Source organism: Zonotrichia leucophrys, chromosome Z (assembly GCF_028769735.1).
Source record: "Zonotrichia leucophrys gambelii isolate GWCS_2022_RI chromosome Z, RI_Zleu_2.0, whole genome shotgun sequence".
In the NCBI taxonomy this organism is placed as follows: domain Eukaryota; kingdom Metazoa; phylum Chordata; class Aves; order Passeriformes; family Passerellidae; genus Zonotrichia; species Zonotrichia leucophrys.
In genome coordinates this window covers 7,851,232-7,876,100 of record NC_088200.1, presented here as the reverse complement: position 1 = coordinate 7,876,100, position 24,869 = coordinate 7,851,232, and the positions used below count along the sequence as shown (strand labels likewise).

The 24,869-nt window shown below is 42.3% G+C and overlaps 1 protein-coding gene across 1 annotated transcript; it reads left to right on the top strand.

The window, feature by feature from the left end:
* The first annotated feature begins 511 nt into the window (after positions 1-511).
* Positions 512-24,124, top strand: DCAF12 (DDB1 and CUL4 associated factor 12). Its single transcript, XM_064735393.1, has 9 exons — positions 512-755; positions 1,694-1,948; positions 11,990-12,196; positions 13,422-13,482; positions 16,096-16,289; positions 17,385-17,450; positions 18,092-18,254; positions 22,004-22,188; positions 22,941-24,124. Exons 1-9 carry the CDS (start codon positions 675-677, stop codon positions 23,097-23,099), a joined length of 1,371 nt encoding a protein of 456 aa, XP_064591463.1. The 5' UTR covers positions 512-674; the 3' UTR covers positions 23,100-24,124.
* Positions 24,125-24,869: the final 745 nt, after the last annotated feature.

Here is a 24,869-nt window from a genome sequence, read left to right as displayed (position 1 = left end):
GGACATTAGGAAGAATTTCTTCACAAAATGGGTGATTAAACTTTGGGAATGAACTGCTCAGGGAGGTGGAGGAGTCACCGTTCTGGAGACCTTTAGGGAAAGACTGGACATGCATTCAGTGCCATGGTCTGGATGACAGGGTGGTCACTCATAATTTGGACTGGGTGAGCTTAGAGGTCTTTTCCCACCTAATTGATTTTCTGATTCTGTCCCCATAGTGGGACCCTGACAGAATGGTCGGGCACAAGTGTCTCGGCTTTCCTGGGGCGCTAACAGTGCGATCAAACACGAGTGGTTTGGGAAAATCTCCGTTTCCTGGGAGGAATTCCCGAACCCCACCTTGTACTGAGCCCGCCTGGCCGCTAAGAGGCGCCACACCCTCACCACGCTGGCTCCGCTGCCATGGCAACGGCAGAGGAGGCGTGGCCAGCTTGATGTCCTGCTAGGCAACAGGGTACCGGGGCGGGGCACAACCGCCGCCGCAAAGCTGCGACTTCACTGTCGTAAAAAGAGAAAAAAACCGAAACCCCGTGGTGCTGTAAAATGCCGTAAGGCGCGGCCGGCGGGGCCTGAGGGACAGAGCCCGGGCCCGGTCCCGCTCCGTATGCCCCGAACCGCCCCTTCCTGCTCCATGTGGGGCCGGTCCTCGTCCACAGCCTCCTCATCCTTCTACTATGGCCCGGAAAACAGTTAGCAGGAAGCGGAAAGCGGCGGCGGCTGCCGCCGCGGGGACCGGGGGACTCCAAGGGGAGCAGGTAAGGGGTGAGGCGGGGGGTAGGGGAGAAGCGCTGGTTCCCGGTGGTGGGAAGGGAGAGAAGCGCTGGTTCCCGGGGCGTGGCGGACGTGGCTGTCCCCGGGAGGAAGGGGGTGACCCTGTCCGAGGGATGGGGAAGGAAGGTGTCCGGGGGGGTTGCGGCTCCTGGGCGGCGGCAGCCACGGTCCCGGTGATAGCCAGGGATGAGGAGCCCCCGGTCTCCGTGTCACCTGGGAGGGACAGCCCCGGTCCTGGTGTCACACCAAGAGGAGCAGCCCCCAAGTGCCGGGGTCACCGGGGAGAAGGAGTCCCTGGTCCCAGGGTCACCGGGGAGGAGGAGCCCCTGGTCCCAGGGTCACCGGGGAGAAGGAGCCCCTGGTCCCAGGGTCACCGGGGAGGAGGAGCCCCTGTCCCAGGGTCACCGGGGAGGAGGAGCCCCTGTCCCAGGGTCAGTGCCCCGCTCTGTGCCCGCGCCCCGGGGCTCGCGGTGCCCCGTTGGGCTCGGCCGTTGTTCGGTCGCTGCCGCGGAGCGATGATGGCCGGATGGCTCTGGCCCGGCCGGAGGAGGCCGAGCGCCGCGGTCCGTACCGGGGAGTCACCTGGGTGTCACCCCTGCGCCTGCCGGGCTGGGGGGGAGGGCTGTGTGCGCTGCTCCTCTCCCGTTCCAAGCGCTCCGCTTTTCCCGTGAGCATTGGGCGTACCAACGGTGCCGAACCGCCACCGACTGTCGTTATATTGTCGCCGTGTTACTCCTTTAGCAGATGTTTATGTTTATTTAATTCACACTGCTAAAGGTTTGTCAGCATTCCCGAGTTCGTTTCCGCGCGCGGTGTTCCAAAGGCTTCAGGGTTTTGCCCGGGATACCGTTGAATTTGAAAGAGTGGTGTCTTAAAGTTTGTTTGAGTTGCTTTATCTAGTGTCTAACTTTATTATCCACAGTACGGGTGGGATCACTCTGTCCACAAAAGGAAACGGCTCCCGCCGGTGAAAAGGTCTCTAGTGTACTACGTGAAAGGGAGAGAGGTCCGGATGCACAATGAGTCCAGCTACCACCGCTTGTTGCATGGATACGCGGCCCAGCAGCTCCCAAGCCTCCTGAAGGAGAGGGAATTTCACCTCGGAACACTCAATAAAGTGTTTGCCTCCCAGTGGCTAAACCACCGACAAGTGGTGTGCGGGACAAAATGCAACACGGTGAGTGCCCCCTCTCGCTCTTTTGTTTCCCTCTCCTCTATAATTATTTCACCTCCACCCTCAAACGATGCTTACCATAATCAAAGTGCGTGGATGACCAGGGGAAACATTAGGAATTAGGAGTGGAGTCAAAATCGCGCCCCATTAACTTTCAATGAAAGCAGTGCTTAAGTATGATCTATTCTCATCTGAATGTGTGTCACTGTAAGCCCCTGCGAGGCACCTCTGGAAGCATCTATGTGACCTTACAGAGCGATTTACACCTGGTTGTGGGATGAAGAGCCAACAGTGGGATTGGATCTTTCCTTTTGTCCTGCAGATGAGAAGCTAATGGACAGATATTTGTGTCTCTAATGGTGGCTGTCAGTGCTTGGCCAGACTTGCTGTTAAGGTTTCTTTTTTCTGTTACCCTCAATCTTATACAGTTTGGTTTTACATGTGGTTCTGTGTTGATGACTTTTAAAAGTTGTTCTAAAACGGTGGTTAAATTCGAGGTATTTGTCAGAGCAGCCAGAAATGTTCTGAGGTTAAAAAAAAAATAATTTCAGATCTTCTGTGTTGCTTGTTGACTTGATAATTATTCACTCTAAAACTGTTTCCAGTGTTTGAATAGCTTCTGTGGTTAATATACCTTTACATGCTTCTACAAAAATTGACAACTCCTCAGGTTCTTGAAGTGATGCTTTGACAAATTTCAGGGGAATATTAAAATGGTGTCTAATCCTGTGGGATTAGTAAATGGAGGATACCATATTTCATAGGTATTATTCACCACCAGAGTTAGTAGCCCAAGTTCATTGGCTGAGGTTGCAATTTCCTGCAAGGAGTTGTGATTGAATTGGTGCAGAATCCTAAACTGCAGGTTAGTTGGTGCCACAGATGGGAATTGAGGATTACAAGGAATGAATGCATAGATGCAGCAGCTCTTAAATCTCAGAGCGTATCAGGTGCTGCAATTGTGTCTTTGCCTCAAGATCCTTCTGTGCCAAAGCCTTGCTCAGTGGTCTGACCAGCCCAAGGGTTAGTGGGCTGTTTTTTTCCATTTCTGATGAAACCTTCTGAGGTGTTCTATTATTATTCACAGTTGCACAGGGGGAGGCTTTTATGCAGTAGCTCTGAAGAAGCATGCCCGAACTGTATAAACTAAGCAATCTTTTAACAGCAATAAGCTCAAAATAGAATTTCTCTGCCTACTTTCTCCACATACGTTCATCTCCTCAGCCAGTCAGCAGCCAGCACTGCTTGTGGTTGTAGAGCTGCTTACGGGAGACAAACTCCTGCTGAAACACAAGCTCCCAAAGATCTTGCTTACTCTAGCGAGATGACTGTGTGTTTTATAGAGTTGCCACGATTTTGCTGTGTTCTGTAACTTTTCTAGATCGAGCGCATCTGCAGCGAAGATAAATGGGCAAGTGGGTTGTTAACGCAACCTTGCAGAAAATTGTTTGGAACCAAACAATCATGAAGCTGAAGAGGGATTCAGTAGTATTGTTGTTCCCTTTGCACATGCGGCAACCAAGAGTGTTTGTCCACAGCCAGACTTAATGTTAGAGACAGACCTCCTCTGTCATTGAGCAAAATAGTGATTGCAAAAGAAGTTCCTGAAGCATTGTGAAAGATCGTATATGAATTATGACTGCTGTAATAGCTGTACCTTGTTTGCTTTGTGCTCGCATTTGAACAAGTAAAGCATTAAACTCTACACTCTAATTACGAGATTTTTCTCTCTCATCTCCTTAGTGAGTGACCTATTAAAGAAAAATGCCTTTGCTGATTCTCATATGCTGAAGTTGTGGCATTCAAGTTGGGAGTAAATTGAAAACACCTTGGTTGACTTCAGTGAGGTTTGCTGCATTGGAGTTGCCTTTAATTAAAGTTATTGCAAGAGAAAAATATAAACTATAGCAGTTATTTTGATCAGGGCTTGACTGTGGCACTGAGTGCTTTTAGCATTTAATTTATAAATTACCCTTCACTGTGCAGTGCCAGGAGGATTCAGTGTTCTTAATGACAAAACAAAAATACGCTCTTGTCATAGAGAAAGAAGTTTGGGTTTAGTCACTTGGCAGTTACTAGTTACTATAAAAGTACTGAAGAGAATATGGAGTTTTCTGTCAATTACTCTTTTTTTTGATGGCAATTATAATTTGTTCAGTTATATGGAGTAACTTTTTATCTTTAAAACTATTTCAGGGAGTGAAATAACTTTATTCTTCTCCAGTGGACCATGGTGCTCATAGTTGAGCAGTAAATCAAATATTTCAGATATTTGTGTTTTGTAAAGGTGCTTGCTTTTTCCAGTTGATTTAAAATTATGGGAACTATTGCAAGCATGCAAGCACCTAAAATTTCGAATTAAATCACCCAGACTTTTCACCTGGGCTTTGCAGAGCCAGGATTCCTGTTTGTAAGAATTTCTTAGACCTTGCACGCAATGGGCTCCTTAATGTTTTTCCAATTCAGATGAATGAGCAGGGAACTTCATAGGGTGCAGACATTTAGGGTGTGTTCTGATAGGTATCTAAATTACCAAAAACTGATGCTGTGAAGATACATAGAAGAAACTGTCTCAGAAGAAGATATGGTCTATAATCTGCAGTCTTCTGAGAGAAACTTATGAGACTTAGGTAGGAGATAGGCTTATGGCAGACAAAAACATAGAACACGAAGTTCCTGTGTTTTAATTTGGTTTTTTTTTTCCTCTTTACTATTTCAGGAAATTATGAAGAATAAAGTAGCATCTAAAAAGTAGTTTCTGTAATAATTTTTCAGCTTCTTTTGCTCTGTTAGTTACGTGTACATGTTCAAGATATAATCCTTTCTCTAATTGCACAGATAAAGATGAAAAGCTGTAAGAACTGTAAATCATTCCCTAAATACAAGAAGCTAATTAGTTTCCAGTTGCTTAAGAATATATTTGCTTGGAATCTTGTTTGTTTTTTTTGTTTTTTTTTTCCAGACAAGCACTATGGATGTATTTGTGTTTGAAAACTTCCTTTCTGAATGCTCTGAATTGATTTCCAAGGCAGCTTCTCCAAGGCATGCTTGGGTTGGTGTCTGAATGCTGGCTGAAACCTTTTCTGTCTTTAGCAGATTGCTGTGGTGTTTCCTTGGCTGCTCTGCTGTAGGTCACCAGATCTCATTTCCCATTAGAGACTTTAAACTTGTTTCAGGAGATCCTGTGTCTGTTCTGTGCATCTCATACAGTTACAGCCTGGTCTTGTAGTCCTGAGATTGTGGTGAGAGTGCAATGGGAAGTTCCTCCTCTCTCTGTGAATGTGAACTGTCTATGAGGAAAATTATTTCCACTTGCTTTGCAAGTTAATGTGTCTTCTGGCTTTGCATATGTGAGGAAGCGTCGAGGTGACAGTTCATTTCTGATCACATGTAGAAAATGAGAAGTCTCCTCCAGTTTGTAGCTCTGCTCAAAGTCCAGTGAAGAGTGACTGAAACTTGGTGTAAATCAACTTTTGATGTCTGTAGTTGATATCTCCATTCACATGTCTTTCAGTGGCTCATGAGCAGATAGCCTGGTGTTGGTTTCTTGTCTGAAGAGTATTTGCTTTTCTGTCAACTGCATGTGACAGAACTGTCTGGCAGTTTCTGTTCCAGGTATGATATGAGTTGTAGGGATGCCCTTTAGCAGACAACGTCTGTCACTTCTCAATCTTTTGCCATCTGTCAGCATGTATTAACTGTCTCTCAGCCCCCTGAAATTAAACATGGAGGGCCAAATGCAAATAAAAAATTATAAATGTGATTTTGGCACTGCACAAATGCAGTAACATCAAAGTCTGTGGCTATTATCTGGTAGTGCTTCAGAGTTTGACAGAAAGGTGGAGTGCCTCATTTCAGGGTCTTGTCTCTGGAAATGTGAATTCAAAGTCAACCAACTTGCTGGTTGCTTTTACTTCTCCTCAATTCTCAGGTGGTTTCTTTATATTGTGGATTGTTTTGCTTGAGACCCTTTCAAGAAGGATGTGCAAGGCCATTATGCCCTTGAGTTGCCTCTACTGCATAACCTGTTTTGTGCTAAGATTAGTGCATGTTAACGTGGCTGGCATAGCTGCCTTTCCCTGTGATGTTCGAAAAGTCATATCAGGAAGATGAAGCCCCAGGTGACTGGAAAAAGGAAGCCATTGTATCTCTCTGGAGAAGTGGTAGAAAGAAGGACTCCAGGAACTACTGACCTGCCAGCCTCCCCTCTGTGCCTGGGAAGATCATGGGATCGAGTTTCCTCCTAGAAACTCTGCTAAGGCACATGGAGGACAGGGGGGTGAATTGAGGCAGCCAGCATGGCTTTACCAAGGGTAAATCCTGCCTGACAAACCAGAGGCCTTCTGTGATGAAGTGATGGCAGGAATGGACAAGGAAAGGGTTACAGATGTCATTTATCTGGACTTTTGTACAGCCTTTGACACAGTCCCCCACAACATCCTCCTGTCTAAATTGGAGGGAGATGGATTTGATGGATGGACTGTTGGGTGGCGAGGCGTTGGTTGGATAATCACATCCAGAGAGTTGGTTGGATAATCACATCCAGAGTTGGTTGTTTGGATGAGTGGAGTCCTTCACGGATCCGTACTGGGACCAGTGCTCTTTAATATCTTCATTAAGGGCATATATAGAGGAATCCAGTGCACTCACAGCAAGTTTGATGGCAGCACCAAGCTGGGTGGTGCTTTGACACACCTGAAGGATGGGATGCCATCCAGAGACAAGCTCAAGGAGTGGGTCCATGGGAACATCATAAAGTTCTATGCCAAGTGCTGGTGCTGCCCCTGGGCTGGGACAGCCCCTGGTACCAGCACAGGCTGGGCAGGAGCAGCCCCAGAGCAGCCGTGCCCAGAAGGGCTTGGGGTGCTGTGGGTGAGAGGCTGCACATGGCCCAGCCATGGCACTCCCAGCCCAGAGAGCCAAACGTGTCCTGGGCTGCACCCAGAGCCCCGTGGGCAGCAGGGCAGGGAGGGGATTCTGCCCCTCTGCTCTGCTCTGCTGAGACCCACCTGGAGCACTGCATCCAGCCCTGGGCTCCCAGCACAGGAACCACAGGGCCACGAAGGTGATCAGAGGGATGGAGCAGCTCTTCTACAAGGAAAGGCTGAGAGTTTTAGTAGTTCAGCCTAGAGGAGAGGAGGCTCTGAGAAGACCTTATAGTATCCTTCCAGTACCCACAGGGAACTTTAAAAAAGATGGGGACAGAGGGATTGAACAGGGCTTGTTGTGACTGGAGAAGAGGTGATGGTTTTCAATTAAAGGAGTCACACTAGATACAAGGAAGATTCTTAAGCTTTACCATCAGGGTAGTGACACACCAGCATAGGTTGCCTACACAGCTGATAAGTGCTCTATCCATGGAAGCATTGAAGGACAGGTTGGACAGAGTTCTGAGTAACCTGGTCGAGCTGATGTCCCTGCTTGCTGCTGGGCACTTGGATGAGACAGCCTTTAAGGGTTCCTTGCAACCCAAACCATGCTATGCTGCTTTATTTTGATCTTCAGCAGAAAGTGGACATACCATGTCTGTTTGGTCAAGTGTCCATGTTTCTTTGGGGCTTGGCATATATTAGTAAATCTGTATTGCTACAGAAAAAAGAACCTGATGCCAAGTGTTTTATGAACAGAAAAAAAAGAGATTTATCATCTGAATAAAAGTCAAGGCTGAGAACTTGGAAAAATCAATCACTGCTACTCAGGTGTGACCAGAAATACTATTGATATAATAGCACAATAAGCATTGTCTTGTTTTGTTGTTTTGTTAGCAGAAAACATATTTGAAGGACTACAAGTAATAATTCTCCAACTTGGCTGTGGGAGAGATCTTTTTGTGACCAGCCTTAGTTAGTCTGGAGTCACGCCTCTTGCACAAGTGGATGTTCCCACCTGCTCGTTTTGGCTAGCACTGGCTATGGAGCTAGGCTAGTGGATGTGGCTAGGGAGTCATCTGGATCAGCTTGCTGCTTTGTGTGCAGACAGGTTTTCTTGTAGGGTTAGTTTCACCGAGACAGATACAGTCGACCTTGCAGCTACTTGAGCACTAGTTATTGTCGCGAGGGTGATGAGACTGTTTAGGTGGATGGTGAGGAGGAGGCACGTAGGTTCTTAAAATAGGCTTAAGCCAGATGTGAAATTTGAATGTGATTGAGTCTCTTTTAGTGACTGCTTTTAGCAGGGCAGTGTACTTATGTTGGGTTTCTTTCAAAAGTTACTATGAATGACAAGAATGTGCCCATGATTTCTGAGAGCACTGTGTGAAGAGCTGGTGCACAGAGCATGTTGTGAGCTCTTGCACAAAGAATGAACAGTCTCTTTCATGCATGTCATTTGTGCCTTTTAGATCTCCATCCATCCTGCTTGTGTAATAAAAACAGAATGGCACCCTTTATTTTTGTTTTGATTGATTTGTACAACCAACTAAAATATAGGGTAGGATTTGGAACTGTTCATCTGCTGTTTTTTGTGCAGGGGCAGCAGCTGAAGACACGAGTCTGTGCTGCCTTGAGATGGCATTCATAGACCTCTTTTTTAATCTTGCTGTTTAAAGTGAATGCTTTCAGTTGAAGATTTATCTTACTGGATTGTTAGCTTTCTGTGTGTTTCTTCCCCTAAATTATTGTGTCCTGAAAGGCAGGCCAAAAAAATGAAAAAACCTGGTAAGCCATTCTGCTCTCAGTATTGTGTATAAGAGTAGGATGGGTTTTGCAGTTCATACTCTCATCCTTGGGTACTCTGTTTCCTGCTGCAGTCTTTACTTTTGGCAGGTTGATTAATGAACTTCCCTCATCAGTGAAGCGAGGTAGTTCCTTGATTAACTTGATCATAAGCAGGTTGGACAGCTAAGAAAACAGCCATATAGTAATTGCAGGGAAGCCTTTTGCTAAAATGACTTCTCACCACTTCTGCAGGCTGAAAGAAAAATAAGTGTACAGCTATCACTCTGTGCAAATGTGCAAAGATCATGAAGTTTCATGGCTATGTCAGCTGTAGTACCTAACCATGCTTGTCTGCCTTGATCCTTGAGTGATAGCACTGTTGCAAGCTGTGCATCCAAACTGCTTTAAAAAAAAGAGGGGAAATTGATTTCTCTCTTCTGTGTCATCCAGCCTGTTTCCTTGTTAGAACACAGTTGTCTGGCATAGAGCATGGCAGCTGAGTCTGCTCTGTTTCTCACAGATGAAGTGTGGTCCTTGCACTTCTGCCAGATGGCTGAAGCAATCCAGATTTGGTAAATCTTGGATGTTAAGTTGTTTGGCATAGTAAAGACTGACATGCATGTTTTATTAGAAGGAAGAACCATATTTTGTGCAAAGCTTAAAATCAAGAGACAAATACATGCAATTCAGTGTTTGGAGAGTGGTGGAGTTCTTTTTATGTCCAGCAAAAACATTGTGGGCTGGGTTTTAGTTTTTATACAATGAGTAGCTGGGAAAAAAATCTTATTTCTCTTTGAGATAACTGAAACATACAGTAATTTTCTCTGTTATCAGGACTTTGTCAAGACTTTTAGTATCTACTCTGCTTTGAAGTTGTTGGCAGATGTACTTATTTAAGCAGCTGAAAATATTTTGTATTTTATTTATTATGGTATCTTTAAAACTTCTGAAATGGTATTGAAATTTTCTGCTGGCTTCTTCTCTTTTTTCTTAACATTTCTCCCTTTTTGGCTTTAAAAATGTCTATCGACTGTGGCTTATCTTAGCTTCTGTGTGCTGGATTTATAGGGATGATTTCTGGGCAGCCAGAGGTGCGGCTTTCAAGTGTGAGCTTTTGCTTCCTGTTATGCCCCAGGTGGTGTAAGAATCTCTGTGTGTATGCAGTGGTTGCTTATTTTACTCAAGGGAGGTGATGGTTGTTTTTAAACTACTCTTTGGCCAAGTTCCTTACCAAGCAAGTGGAGAAGTTACTGCTCTGACCTTTACATCCAAAACAACATAGCCAATCCCTTACATGTGCAAAGTTTAAGTTCTTTATCGTTTTAGTCTGATTAGTTTAGAATTTAGGTAAAAGTATTTTGCGTTAGAGTAAGTTTTTATTAACCAACACAGGTGTATGACGAGGGTGTCAGACTAGAGAGTGCACAGGGGTTTTAATTTCATTCGTCCTACCAGTTGACTTGCACTTCCAATCATGAATCTGTTACAGCTGAAGCACAATTCTTCTGAGTCCATGAAAGTCCTTAGGTGTGGATATGTTTTCCTTATTAGTACAACATTAGGACCTGCACCTGACACCTGCAAGCTTTAATCCTAACTCATAAACTGTTAATTTTTTTTAGGATTTTGGGTTTTCTTGAGTAGTTTAAGGAGGATCGGGGAGGCAATTGGGCATTTCTGCTGGAAAGAAATACTGGGGATGAAGGGAGATATGCACTCATATGGAGAGGACAAGGGCGGGTGAGAGGAGAGGAAATGACTGATCCTGATTCTTCAGTGCAGGTGTTAATTTTCAGGTGGTTAGGGCAGAAAGACTGCTGTGTGCATTGTGTTCTTACCAGCTGTCTCCAGCAGTGAAGGCTTTGTAAGGCTTGGGAAGAGTAAGGAGTGCCTCCTTCCTACTCAGCTACACCACAGCTGTTGCCATACACCACATGTTTGTGCGAAATAAAAAAGTAAACGTGAAAGTGCAGTCTCTGTAGGAATCATCTGTTTGAGCAAAACTGTTCCCTACAATCAATTGTAGGATTAAGTTGATGCATAATTCTAGACACAACAGACCAATAGCAATGATTGGTTTTCATCTTTTCTGTGGAATGTGTATCAAAACTCTATAAGGTTTTGATAGTATGTTAGTATTCTGCTAGTTCAGTACTAGCAGAAGTAATAGATATGCTGCTAAATTATCGTAAAGTTATTTTTCCTATGCTTTTATTAAAGAACAGATCTACACTCTGTATGAGTTCACCAAAAGCAGCTTGTATGTATAACTTCTCTCTAAGAACCTCTAGATTTTCTTCTGGCCTTTTAGAAATGTCTGACAAAGGATTTCAGAACAATTTCCTTAAGGTGTGTATTTTTAAAATTTGTATTGAGGGTTTTTTTTATTACTGTTGTCATCTTTGGTTCACTTCCAGAGGTTTTGAGACAACATTCTTGGTTATAGAAGGAACAGACTAAAGATGATGTAGAATTATAATCCTGGGCTATGGATTTTAGATCACTCGCCTTAGTGCTAAGTCAGCTTCAGATCCTCCATTTCGTTGCTTCACTCATGTTCCCGCACAGGGCTTTGTCTCCTCTTAGACCTGTTTGACTGTCAGTGCAGCTGCCCTCTGAGCACCATCTGTAAAATGACCCAGCCCATGAGCCTCCCAAATGAAAGTGCACTTTGGCAGGCAATGTAAACCTTTGTTCTGGTTTAAATTGTAATCTCGTCGTTGTATATGTCTGAACTGACATAATGCTGGGCATAGGGTCTGTTTAAAGAGTTGTAAGGCTTTATAACAGTTTTCTGGCAAGGTGTCAGTGACATACTGCTCTAATTTCTTGTCTTTTTGTGGAATGAGGTATATAGCTAAATATCTTTCTTTCAGATGTTCACACAGGCAGTATTGTATTTAGTTACTATTCTCTGTTTATCACCAGAAAATAAATTCCACTTCCATAAACTGTCAGTCTGTCCAAGCCAAAACTTTATGGAACTGTGTTACTCGGGTGGCAGGAAAAATCGTGCTAAGCTCCATGGGGCTTAATGGCTTTTTTGAGGTGGGTTTTTTCCCTCACTGTGGTAGGTGGAAATTGAAAGACAATATTGTTTTGTTGTACTGAACAGGGAAAAGAGTTTTATATTCAAGGTCTTTTTATTCAAGTGGGAAACCTCCCATGACAGATTTCTCTCCTCTCCCTTCCATTACTGTGAAAATGAAATTGGATGATTGATTTAAACCCACTGTAATTGTTACTTAACCTGTTTTGAGAAGGAATTTATGCATTTTTCAGTAATCCTTGAAGCATTTGTGGATTTCAACTCAAAAATAATGTCAGTTCAAAATAGGGAGGATATTTGACCATCTTGTTTTTCTTATCTGTTTTTTTTTTTCCCCAGTTGTTTGTAGTAGATGTCCAGACTGGTCAAATTACCAAGATTCCTATCCTGAAGGATCGTGAGCCTGGCATGGTGAACCAGCAGGGATGTGGCATTCATGCCATTGAGATCAACCCCTCGAGGACCCTCCTGGCCACAGGTGGAGACAACCCCAACAGTCTTGCAATTTATCGTCTGCCTACACTTGATCCTGTCTGTGTGGGAGATGTAAGTGGGAGTATCGGGGGAAAATGTATTCTCTCACTTAAAAAGTTACCATTTTGAAGTGTGTTTGGTCAGAGCAAGGTTAATATTTAGGAGTCTTGTAAGGAAGTAAAGTTCTGAAAATTTTTGACTGAGTTGTCATTTCTGTTGTGGTATCTTAAATATAATTGAGTATTCAAACATGTGAGTGGATTTTCAGGGCTTTGGGTCAGATTTCTTCCTCACCTTCATTCAGGTCTACTTTAGCTTACTTTTCAGCACAAAAAATGTAACAAAATCCTAAGTATTAAAGTCTAACTGTGGTGATGAGCTCTGAAACTATAAATAGTGAAAAAGCTCTTTTGAGAAATGAAAAATATGTTGCAAGTTTTTAATTGTTTCCACTTATCCCAGTGCAGCTTCTGGATGTATTATTCCAGAGATGGAACTTGGTGTTGAAGATTGGTTCTAACCTTGTGGCTTGTGGCAGTTCGATACAAACTTGTACTGTTTTTAAACCATCCTGAGGCTTTTTAAAATTGCCAGTCGTAAAAAAAACAGGCTAGAGAATATAGTGGTGTCCTGTGAGTGCTTCTCTCTCATTTCTCCTTTTTATTCAGAATTTCATGTAGCTGTTAACTGCAACAGCAGAGGTCAGATCAGAGTTTCTGCAGCAGCCGATAACCAGCTAGAGCAAGACTTGACTGAAGATTTGCATGACTTGCTCTTCATTTGTGTCACTTTTTAGCTTTTTAAACAAAACTAGAGTCTTATGATCCTTTTTTTCCCCCCACAGGTTTCTCATACACTAAAGAAAAGTCTTGAAACATTAATCTTAGGTCACGTATTGTAAACATAAGATTTTGGTTATTTTTTATATAAGGATATGTGTTGGAAGAAAAAAATCCTGACAAATAGATACTTTACAGAAGAATGCTGCTTTCAGAATGGAAAATATGAGAATTCTGGAAATTCTTAAAATTTAGATTAATTTTTCCTTGGTCAGAGGCCTATTTTTCCAAGACCTGTTTTTTTTTTTTTATTAATTGCACACTTCAGAACCAGAAAAGTTAAAATTACTGCTAGGTACTTGAGGTGTTCCAGCTTGATACTGGAATCTTATCTGTATACTTTTAATGTAGGTCTGTTCTTCTGAGCTTGTACTAAAAATTGAAGTGAAGAATACTTGTCTGCTTTGAGACTGCTCTTGAGTATAATGGCACAGAAAAATTTCTCTTTCTTCTTTTAGGATGGACACAAGGACTGGATTTTTTCAATTGCATGGATCAGTGATACTATGGCTGTTTCTGGTAAAATCATGCTTTTTCTCTTGAGTTTTTTTTTTGTGCCCTTGTGTTTTAACCTTTCCTTCTCTCTGAATGTTATAGTGATGCACAGTATTTGATAAGTGTTAGGAAGGCACCTCTGTGGGGGCATTTAAACAATTCCTGGACTTAGTACAGTGCTTCATTTTATTTTGTTGTTGGGCCTTAGTCTAGATCTGATTTTCCTAGTATTAGAATATTGTGTTTCTAGTGAAGGGGATGTTTGAACACAATGAGTTACAGGAAAGGATTCCACATAAGAGGAGTAATTTCAAGAGGGATGTTTGTTATTGGTTAATAACTTCAGAACACTTGAGATCAATAGTCATGATCTGAAGTCATGTGAAAGTGTAGTTAATGAGAACTCAGATTGTTTCATCAAGCTCTCAGTACAGCTGTTTGTGCATGTGTATATGTATATATGCACTTACACTATGGCAGTCAATACAGAAGGCTGTAATAGAGAAACTCAGTTAATGACTTTTTGGTGATTAGTTGGATAATCAATGTAACTTCATAAAGAATTGCGTAGGTAAAGGTAAAAATAGTAATGTTTTGTTGCATTAATTCAGCAGTTTACTGCCTTTCTGTGCTGAAACGGTGTACTGTTCTGTACTCAGAGTTGTCAAACTGCAGGTGAGAGAAAATCATAATAGTCTTATATAAAAGTCACATATTTGAATTGGTTTAGTTTAGTAGGATTGGTTTAGTTTGGTAGGATTTTTCTTCCAAATCCAAAAAGCTAATCCCGGAATTTCATTTTTTAATTTAATATAAAACTTGATCCTGCAAGTCTCTACCCCAAATGTGTACAGCAGTTCCCTCACATTCAAGCTAGTAAGCTTGAAGAGAACAGCACAGATGATTACAGATGTCCAGGGGAAAGATAAGGGCCTGATAGATTGTATAGCATGTGAGATGGAACTGATGGAAAGGTCAGGGGTGGCTGTGTGAGTGGAAGCGTTCTCTACTGCCGTATTCTCTGCTGTGGTGCTTGTAACAGGCTGGATCTAGGTTCCAGTCTGCACATCTTAGACACCAGGGAAAACTTGTTGAAAGCAGTTAGCAAGACTGGTTGCTAAACTGAATTCTTTAGAACTCACCGACAACCCTAATTAAGAGTGAAAAAAAGACAACTAACTTCTGACATGACTTTAATTGTACAGATTTCAATTACATCTGTATCTGAAATTGTTAAGCAGAAATACTTGAACTCCACTCTAGACATTGAGAATATAGCCACTATTTTTATGGCAAAAAGCTTCAGATTAGATGTATAATTCCCAGGATGGCATGAGCTTAGGGTAGCAAATGATACTCTGCTTGGCTTCAGGACTAACCAGTTGAACAACATACATGGACTTTTTCCCCTGCCAGGGCTATTAAAAGGGACAGCTTCCTCCGAAAGTATGTCAACATGTTTAGAAATTTTACTGCTGAGTATTCAGCCTCCATAACAAACAAGATTAGGTGCAATTAAAACCAATGGCATGTAATGGAGTGGCAAGATGTTGTGCTGCTGGATGCAAGTGCCATTAGGATGCTCCTTTTTGTATTTTTCTCTAGTAGGTGACAGTGGCAGATGCCTGAATCCATCTGCGTGGGGGAAAAGCCACCTCTGCTGTGCTGGACCACTCCTGTTGCAACAAGATGTTTTGCTTTACTGTCTTTGCAGCTTTTCCCCTGCGAGATAGCAAAGCTGATAAGTTTAATAGCCTCATAGATATATATCTTTTCTGGCATCTTCATTATGACTTTCTTTTGACAGAATTTTTCACATTATGTAAAGAAATTGAGATACCTGTCAAATCTGTCAGAGCTGACTTAGATGGAAGTGAGTTGTCTGAACACCAGAAGAGATGTGTATAAGGTCTTGGATTAAGTCTGTATTGATTGGTGAACCAGAGGCATTCAGCTTTCTTGATCCAGTGTTCTTAACATTAGTGATTCATATCTTAGATTAATGTCTTCAGATTTAGTAGAAAAATAAAATGAGTTATTGTCTGTTTAACCTAAGTTACATTCTTTGAGAAGTGGCACAGGTTTTAGTGAAATAATTTTTCTGATAGATTTAATCCAAAGTGGTACAACTGTGATTAGAAATAAATGTTTGTGTTCAGCTCACAAATTACTGTGTACTCAGCCATAAGCATACTGACAGAAATCAAGTAAACCCAAATTGGCATAAACCCAGCTGAGGTTTTTGTGGAAATATTTTGCATTGGTTTAAGAGACTGGTTTACCAAGGCTGAGAGTGACAGGCTCAGGCTGAAGCTGTAGTGTTCAGTCACTTCTGAGTTCATTCTGTATATGAGATGATGATTGTTGCAGAGGGTTGTGGGTTTTGATGCATCCTAATTAGTTTGAAAATATATGAGATTGGAAACCATAGAGACAGTTGACAGTGACTTCATAATATTCTGAACTTTACAGCTCAGTAAAATCATCCTTTTGTTAATATATGGGCGCTAACAGCATGTTGTGTTAGATTAAACTAAGAGTATCCTTTTTTTCAGACCCTATTGATTAATCCTTTTCTTAGAAAAGAGGAGTTCTGTATATGTGGAATGGACTATTCATGTGTGGACTATTCATCAGGTTCCCGGGATGGTTCGATGGGTCTCTGGGAAGTCACAGAGGATGTGTTATCCAAAAGTGATGCCAGGCATAATCTCTCTCAAGTTCCTGTCTATGCCCACATAACACACAGTGCTCTGAAGGATATCCCCAAGGAGAACACCAATCCTGATAATTGCAAAGTCCGAGCACTGGCTTTCAACAATAAGAACAAGGTCAGTAAGACAAGCAAAACAGTTGAGAAGTGCTAAAACTGTCCCTGTGTATTGGAAAAACTAAAAAGTAAGCGAAATAGAATATGCCAGAGAAGCAAGTTAATGTTTTTCTTTGATTATTTTGCATCCTTGACTTTTGAGGCAGTGGTTTTAATCTGCAACGTCTGCTTCTGCCCCAAGTGAATGGAGGAGTCCAGAAGGGAAAAAAAACCAACTCCAGACATTTTAGAAGGCACAATTTTCCTGTAGGTTTGATTTTAGATTTGCATCTTAAGCAGGGGAGTAAAGAAATATTTACAAGAAGACAAGAAAGCACCAAAACATCTCTTGCAGCTTGAATCCCATTCTTTAGTGCTCTTTCTGCTTTCATTCACGTTCTGTGAAGACCAGCTAACATTTAACAGTTGCTGTTTCAGTGGCTGAATCCTTTCTGTATTGCTCAGCAGATGAGGCGACTGACTCACAGGGCAGGCACTAGTGCATGCTTTGGGGTTATTTTGTTGGTATTTGACAAACAGTAAATGTCAATCTCCCCCATCCTGATCTCCTGTTATTACTAGTGGGTGTAGCGATTCATCCTTCACCACTTTTTTTTTCCCCTCCTGCACTCAGAGAACAGAAGAGGTCTGAAGCAAAGGTGGGAGTGCTGTCTGAAGCACAGTGATTCTGTAGGCTTTATTTTTCACAATAGCTGTTAGTTACTCCTCCATGATGGAAACTTGATGTAACTTTTTCAGTAGAGTAGTGCCTGAAACTTGCTTCAGGGTTAGAATCAGTGTGGGACCTGTTGAAGAAAATTGTCAACTCTAGATTGTACTGTCTCATAATTCGTTATTTGATTGCCTAGCAAGATTTATGGTTTTGAAAGTTACTATTTAGTCTTTTACTAATTTAGATTCTACTTGACACCTGAAGTACTGTATACCATTCTATGAAGATCAGTATAAAATAAAAATTATCTTGATAGAGCCTTTACAGGATTATGGATTAATTCAATGCAGACTCTGCAGCCTGCCTAGAATAGAGTGTGAGTTTGTAAGGATAGCTATAATGCTGTCCTAACTAACTCTCTTCTTTTTATTTTCCTTCTAATAGGAGTTGGGAGCTGTGTCCCTGGATGGGTATTTTCATCTTTGGAAAGCAGAGCACACGCTATCAAAGGTGCTTTTCTGTTTGTTGGAGTTAAACTTCAAAAACTGCAAGCAGTTAAGGCTGTTGACTATTCTTGATTTCCTTCAAATACTTGAAGAGCAGCAGTGTTTGTAAAACACTTAAAAGTTCTATGTAAAATGAAATGTCCTGAAATTTGAAGCTTGAAGAGGAGAGAAGTTCCGCACTCCCCTTAATTGAGAGGAGAGGAAGCATTCTTAACTTTCTGCTAGTTTCGGGTTAGCTGAAGTGAAATGTTGCATGGAGTACGGTGGATACTTGATCTGTAGAATTCATAAAGGAAGTTGCACTTATTTAAGTATAATGGCAAATCACACCCAGTGAATGTGATATGCTTTTTTAGCTGAGAGCTGAAGTTGCTGTGCACCTGCTAAAGATATAGCAGCAGCTTAGAAGGATCTAAAACAATTTATTGAAATGTCCATTTTTCTTGGCTTTGGCCTTTATTGTCTCAGTTTGCTTTAGATAAGGCATGCCATTACTTTCAGGTTTTTTCCTTCTGGGTCTTATTTTTCACCTGCATTTTGTGTTTTATTTCCCTGCAGCTTCCTAGAACATAGTTTACAAAACTGTTTTTTTAATGCCTTCGTCTTTTCTTGTAACAGGTTGATTTTTATTTTTTCTCTTTCCAGTTACTTTCCACAAAGTTGCCATACTGCAGGGAGAACGTGTGTTTGGCTTATGGTCAGGAGTGGTCAGTGTATGCAGTAGGATCACAGGCACATGTCTCTTTTCTGGATCCAAGGCAGCCTTCTCACAATGTTAAATCCGTCTGTTCCAAAGAACGAGGCAGCGGTAAGAAACCTGTGAAAGGTGCTTCAAATGGTTTGCTTGCAGAAGTAGCTGTTAAAACTGTAGTAAGTCAAGCTTCTAATGCACAAGAAGTGCTTTTTAGTGATTGGCTAAATAATTAGCAGTGTATGTATAGATTTGGGTTTGTGACAGTATACCTGGAGCAACCAACAAACCAAATGTGACCAGCTCTGAAATCTAATGAAGGGCAACATCACTGCCATTAGGAGCAACTCAATTGTAAATTATTACCAATATCTGTAAACCAGGTATTACTGAACTTTCAAAAGTGTGCATTTTTACTTCTGTGTATTTTTTAGTGGGTCGTATTCTATTTTTTATCATCTCAAAGCAAATATAGTCTTTTTACCACTATTTATACTGTTCTTGCATTCTTTTCTATGAATTAGAAAACAAGGCATGTTGCCTGCTTTGTGCTACCTTATTGGAAGTATGTGCTGTGAGGAAAAGCTTGCTTTGTAATTTTAAAGCCGTGACTGAGACTTCTGATTTTCTGTGTGATTTGATAGCTATTTCCTTTTCTCATGGATGCAGTATGTCCAGTTGAACCTTATACCAGGGCCAGGCCTGAGGGTTTGCAGAGTGCATGGTCCCATAAAGCTCTCTCCATATTCTTTACTATCAGGCATGAGAAGGCATGAGTGCTATATTAATCCCAGACCAGTAAGCTGCAGTCATTACTTAGCTTGTCTCTGGGCTTCCATCTCTTCTTCAAGCAGGTTACCAGAGAAGGACGTATGTCGGCAAACATAGGAAAGTTTTGTTTATGCAGTTACTGAGCGGTGTTATCCAGATCAGTGTCAGGGTCAGCTGCTTTCAGTTATAGGAGAAGTATGTATAATGTCAGGAGAAGTCACCTGAACATCTTACCAGCAAGACTGCTTGTCCTCACTTGCTGTTAGTGAGGATTCTGTCCAGGTCCTCACCCAGACGCTGCAGTGTGGTGCCCAGTGGTGGCTGGTGCCTGAAACCTGCCTCAAGTATGTGATCTTCCATATTGGGGAATAATGTGTGTAGGGAGTACTTTGAGGGGTTTCTCCAGTTCATGTCTGGAGAAAGCCTTTGTTCAGGGCTGTTTTCTCTTCTGCAGAGTAGGTGCATCTTTTTATTTGGCATGGTGGTGGAGGCACATAAATAACAGCAATTCCCAAGATACTGAGTGTTTGCACTTTATATTGATCTCCCTGGGACTTGGAGTGGTGTAGCACCTTTAGAAAGCAGGGTCTTTATTGATCTGTGGACTAAAAGCTGATTTCAAGTGCTTTGCAGTGGTACCTGAATGTGCTTTAAGTTTCCAAATGCACCTGCTGAATGTGTGAGTCCATGTTAACTTCAGTTCACTTGTGTAGTATACAAAAGCAGGTCACAGAAAGGTGGTGGCTCAGTAAGGCTGGAGCTGGGGCTGGCTTTTGTCTGCTGTAACCCTGTTTACACAGGAAAGCAATGAACGCTTTTTAGTACATCTTGTAAGTGTTGCTTTTCATAGCAGCTGTAAAGGGAAAGGCGCACCTTGGACAGTAGGTCTTGATCCACGAAAGCAATTGCTCTCTGCTTGACTGGCCTGCAGAGCCATGTTATGTGCCCTGTCCTTTGTGTCCTGAAGGCAGCAGACAGAGCTTGTATGGCATAGACTCTGTGATTTCTTGTTTATGACATTCCACTACATCTTCATTTCTTTCCGGGATCTGTAGACCGTTCCTGCAGCATGGGAGTGAGGCTCAATATACTTATCTAAATTACCTAGGTCCACTGGTGGTAGTGGGCTGGGAGTATAGAACTTACTGTGATAGGTTCTAGGCACAGGCTGTACTTTTAGCTTGATGGGAATGATTAATCTGAGGTACTTCAGCCCCCTAGGAGACAATTTGAAATGCTGTTTTTGAAAGCCTGTTCTAAATACTTTCTTAGTAGTGGGTACATCATGGATTTCTTTGGTAAATTTCTTTGGTTAGAGAAAGATCCACAGTTGTTCTGCATTTTATAGCTTTCTATTAATACATTTAATTGAGAAGTAAATGCCATCTGCCTTGATACTCCATCATCTGTTTGTGTGAAGTAAGTGCTCTCCTGGGTGGCTTGTCCAGAGCACTTCTTGTAGCAAAAATAAGAGTAGGTCCACTCTTGTGCCTTTCTTCTCTTATCCAAGTGACTGCTCTTGCTGACTGCAGAGGGCTTAAAGCTTTCTTGTGTGTCTTTGCCAGAGCCTCTCAGATCCGTGTGACAGAGTTGGGGGGAAGTTCTTCTGCTGTCTTAAGTGCATTTGTAGCTCTCTGAATTAAAGTGAAGATTGTTATATGAATCTCATAATCTATTTCAGTAGAGAGACAGTGGCTTCCCACCCATTAAGCTCGCAGCCAAGACTTCGCCCCATATCTGGAGCAGGACAATGTGGCCTTGCCTTGTTCTAAGTCATCTCAAATGCTGGTGGCTGTGGATGTCACATCCGGTGACAGAGGTAGAAGGATGAGGACATGTTTCTTATTAGAACATTTTACAGAGGGGAAGGGGAAACTCCCTGATTGCATCCGCAGCTCCAGGTTGTCTGCTGTCACATGCACTGCTGGGAATAGTCCAAGATGATACAAGTTCTGTGGCATTCAGCCCTGCTCGGTGTGGTGACAACACTTGGCATGTGAATGTAGCTGACATAACTCACATATTTCCTCTCCTGTTTGAATACTTGTTTAGGCTGTAATTCAGTGGTACTCTAAAGAGAGCCTAAAAAGCCCTTGGGTTTATAACCTGGCATTCTGTCAAGAAGGAAGGAGAAGTATAGATGTGGTGGAGTTTACCTGTGTGGAAGAGTTGTTTAAAGTAGAGTGACTACACAGAACAGTATTTGCACAATAAATGGAGATGAGATAACAGGATATTTTGCAGATTGAAAATTCTTACATTCAGAATCTCCCCAAGACTAGTTCCAAGGGATCCTTGATTAGCTGAGACCTCAAATTTAGATTTTATAAGAACAAAATTTACATTCTGTTCAATGTAATGGAATAACTGAATTGTGCTAACATGTTTAGTTTGAAATGTATCTTCCCATGTACTGGTGGAACGTGGTGTTGTTTAGATGGCAAGAGTCCTGTTCTGTTTTCTTTCCTGGCTGAAGTGCTAAAAATGCCAGCTGCTAAAATTCAGGTGGGCTTTGAGAATGGAGTGGAGACAGATCAGGCTCATTAATAGTTCTGAAGGTATCTTATCAGCAAATTGACTGGTGATTTTTATGGTTACACTTGCTTACAGCTAGCCTGTTGATAAGCACAATGCACTTCGTGTCAGCTGGGACTTTCTTTTATCAGATGGTCATTTACTGCAGATTAGCAGGTAGTTAGGGTGTGAGCTCGGGGAGGAAAACAGGATGATGTTCTTCCCTCTGTCTGCTGCTATGTACTCGCTCTTGGTGTGTTCACTTATAAAGGCTTGTGCAGACAGAGCAAAGGTTCTCTGGACCCTAATTGGCTGGCAGACCTGAGGGCTGGTGAGGATGAAGCTTCTTATTATGAGCCATTGGTGTAGCTGATGGTCTCAAGGAGGAGGGCAGTCATGTATGCAATCAAAGCTGCTGTTTCAATAGCATCAGTGGGATTTGTCTGCACTGCTCTGTAGCAGTGGGAAAACTTGTGTTTTGGAGAATACTAGCAGTTAATATTAGACATGAAGCAACAGCACTACAGAGCCAAAGCATCCCTGTTCCTTACTGCACTGTCCATCTCTTCTCTGTTTGACAGGTATTCGCTCAGTGAGCTTCTATGAGCACATCATCACTGTGGGGACAGGGCAAGGGTCCTTATTGTTTTATGATATCAGAGCCCAAAGGTTCCTGGAAGAAAAGCCCCCCCGTGCCTGCTATGGACAGAAGCAGAAATTAGGAGGAAGTGAAATTTTGAAGTTGACAACTGGGAAAGGCTGGCTGGTAAGTAGTTTGTAGCTGTGATAGAGGTGGGGGGAGGTAGACCCATTATATGGGAGTGGCACAGAGCATGAGCAAGTTCTCTTTGAACCCGTTGTGTGAAATGTGTCTCAGTCAAACAGTATTCATGTAACCAGTAACTAAAACTGAAGAGCAAGAAGTGCTGCAGAACTGCTTTCCATGAAAGCTTTATGAAAGAGTACTGAAGGCTATTTGCTTGAGTGTAAAGCATAGCGATTACAGTTCTTAAGCACGGATTCATAAATGAACTAGATTTTATTTCTTTTTATTTTCAAGTGTAATCTAACGTGTAGTTTTCAGAACCTCAAACAGAAAATCAATTGTCTTTCTTTAAAGCCATGGTAATCTAATGTCGTACTTGAAGCAAGAGACTTTGAATTTACTTGTTTGCAGTTTTAGAAACTGTGGCTTCCTAAGGTAATGCCTTGGCAGGCACTTGAGTTTGGTTTCCTGTATGTTATCAAAAAGAAGTTAATGACTTTGTTTAACTTAGCTCTGTTACCTTTTGTTGTATCAGTGCAATGTCCCGTCACCTCCCCATTCCAATGCTTGACCAAAATGTCCTCAGAAAAAGGGTCAGGACAACTCGGGTATCTTTTAGTTGACTTCTCTAAAGCTTCAGGTCTGTTAAGAGAAAATACCCCTTTAAGGCTCTGTAAGCTACCAAATGCTTTTGTGAAACAGGGTTTTGGGTTTGTTTGGCAACAATAATGATCTAAACTTTGCCTTAACAGAACCATGATGAAACCTGGAGGAATTATTTTTCTGACATAAATTACTTCCCCAATGCTGTTTACACCCACTGCTACGACTCGTCTGGAACGAAACTGTTTGTGGCAGGAGGCCCTCTTCCATCAGGACTTCATGGGAATTATGCTGGTCTCTGGAGCTAATGACTACTCTTCATTCTGATGCTGATCTTTACACAGATTTCCACTTTTCTTTTCATTTTTTAAACAACAAAATTGTGTGATGCCATTGATTCCTGATTTAAACACAAGTATTTTTTTGGCAGAGTTTTCTGTTGGTCTCCAACAGTTTTGTACATCTTTTTGAACTAGTTTTTTGCTTTAACCTCTTTTATCCTTTATATGGAGGGGTTTTGAAGTCCTTTTTTATTGTATTTACTCCAAATGACTCTTCCCTCCATTTAGGCTGGCTTGGCCATGTGTCCCCTCCTCTACTATGCTGTGAGGTAGGATTTCTTTCGTATAGAGTGGTTGCTCCTGAGCTTTCTGTGAAAGTCTTGGGGCTGCATGTGTGGAGGTACTTTGTGTCAGTTACATTACCTGGAGTGAGGACTACTTGTAATTAAAAACTATTAAAAATATTTATAAGAGATAAGCTACTACTTTATCTGGAGAGCCTGGCCCTGGCCTGGGCTGATCATATTTTTTAAAAGTACAAGTCTAATGACACTGTTTATACATAGAGGGATTTTAATTTTAAGCTGTACTCACTGGAGCCCAGGGATGGATTCCTTAGGTGTATTGACCATCAGATCCAAAGTGCAGGAGTTCTTAAAAATGCATTTGTGTTTGAATAGTAGTTTTCAGCAGTGCTAGGAGCAAAAATTGGTCTGTTTCTTCACTGCCCATCCCAGGTATCAGCTTGCACAACTGGAGTTTGTATAGGCTGTTCTGCAGCGTTTGTTGCAGGGTGACATTACATTGTGGGCTGCAGAGATGCTGAGAGGAAATGGAGGCTAGATATTCAAATTAACTAAATCTATCTGTTCTCCAGATGAGAAATGGTTTCTAAGTATGCTTGTTAGGGTAGCTTAAAATCTCTTCGTAAACTGCCTAAAACCTTGGACCTTTTTTATCCCAGGTTGTGGAAATTTTTCCCCTTTTTGCTGTTCTGGTTGGCCATCCGCTCAAAGAAGCCAATGGAATAAATAAACTATTTTTTTCACCCAGATTAAAGAGTGCATCTCAGACTTTACTAATACAAGTGAGCAGCTTTCCGCATAGGGAGGGTATCTTGGTGTTGCCTCACTTTGTGCTAGCATGTGCTGTAGGAGAGGCTCAGGCTTTTCCAGAATCCCCTGCTGCCTTCTGTGTTCAGACTCCCTCCAACTTCATCTGGCACTGGGAGGGGAGAACAGATCCAGTGCCCATCAGGTCCAGCTGTGAAGTGTGTGCCTCCCAGGGCGATGGTCTTACCAATACTCAGCTAAAATGTAAGACTCCAAGGTGCTCCTCCTTTTGGCATGCACCAGACTCTCAGCTTGTTAGTGATGCCTCTGCCCTCTGCTGGAATTAATGCCTTTCCCCTGACATTGGTGGAGCAAAGTGTGCCTGTGCCTCACAGCTTTGGTGCCACATGAGCAGTTGATCAAACTGAGAGAAAAGACAAGGCTGGGACATGCTCTGTTCTCCCATCTCTGTGAGAGATCATAGCTACCACTGCAGTTACTGGCCACAACCCAGAGCTAATCTGCATTTATCTTTACAGTCTCTCTCATCTTCAAACTAGTATCTTCATCAGTAACCCCAAGCTGTCAGCATCAGGCTTAAGTTCCAGCTTATGGAGACTTGGATGGAAATCCTACAAGGAGTGTGCAAGTCCCTCTCATTGGGGTGGAAATCCTGGCAAGAGAACTCTCTCCCAGGTATGCACCTGTCCCAGAGGTACAATTAGCACTGAGCATTAATACAGGT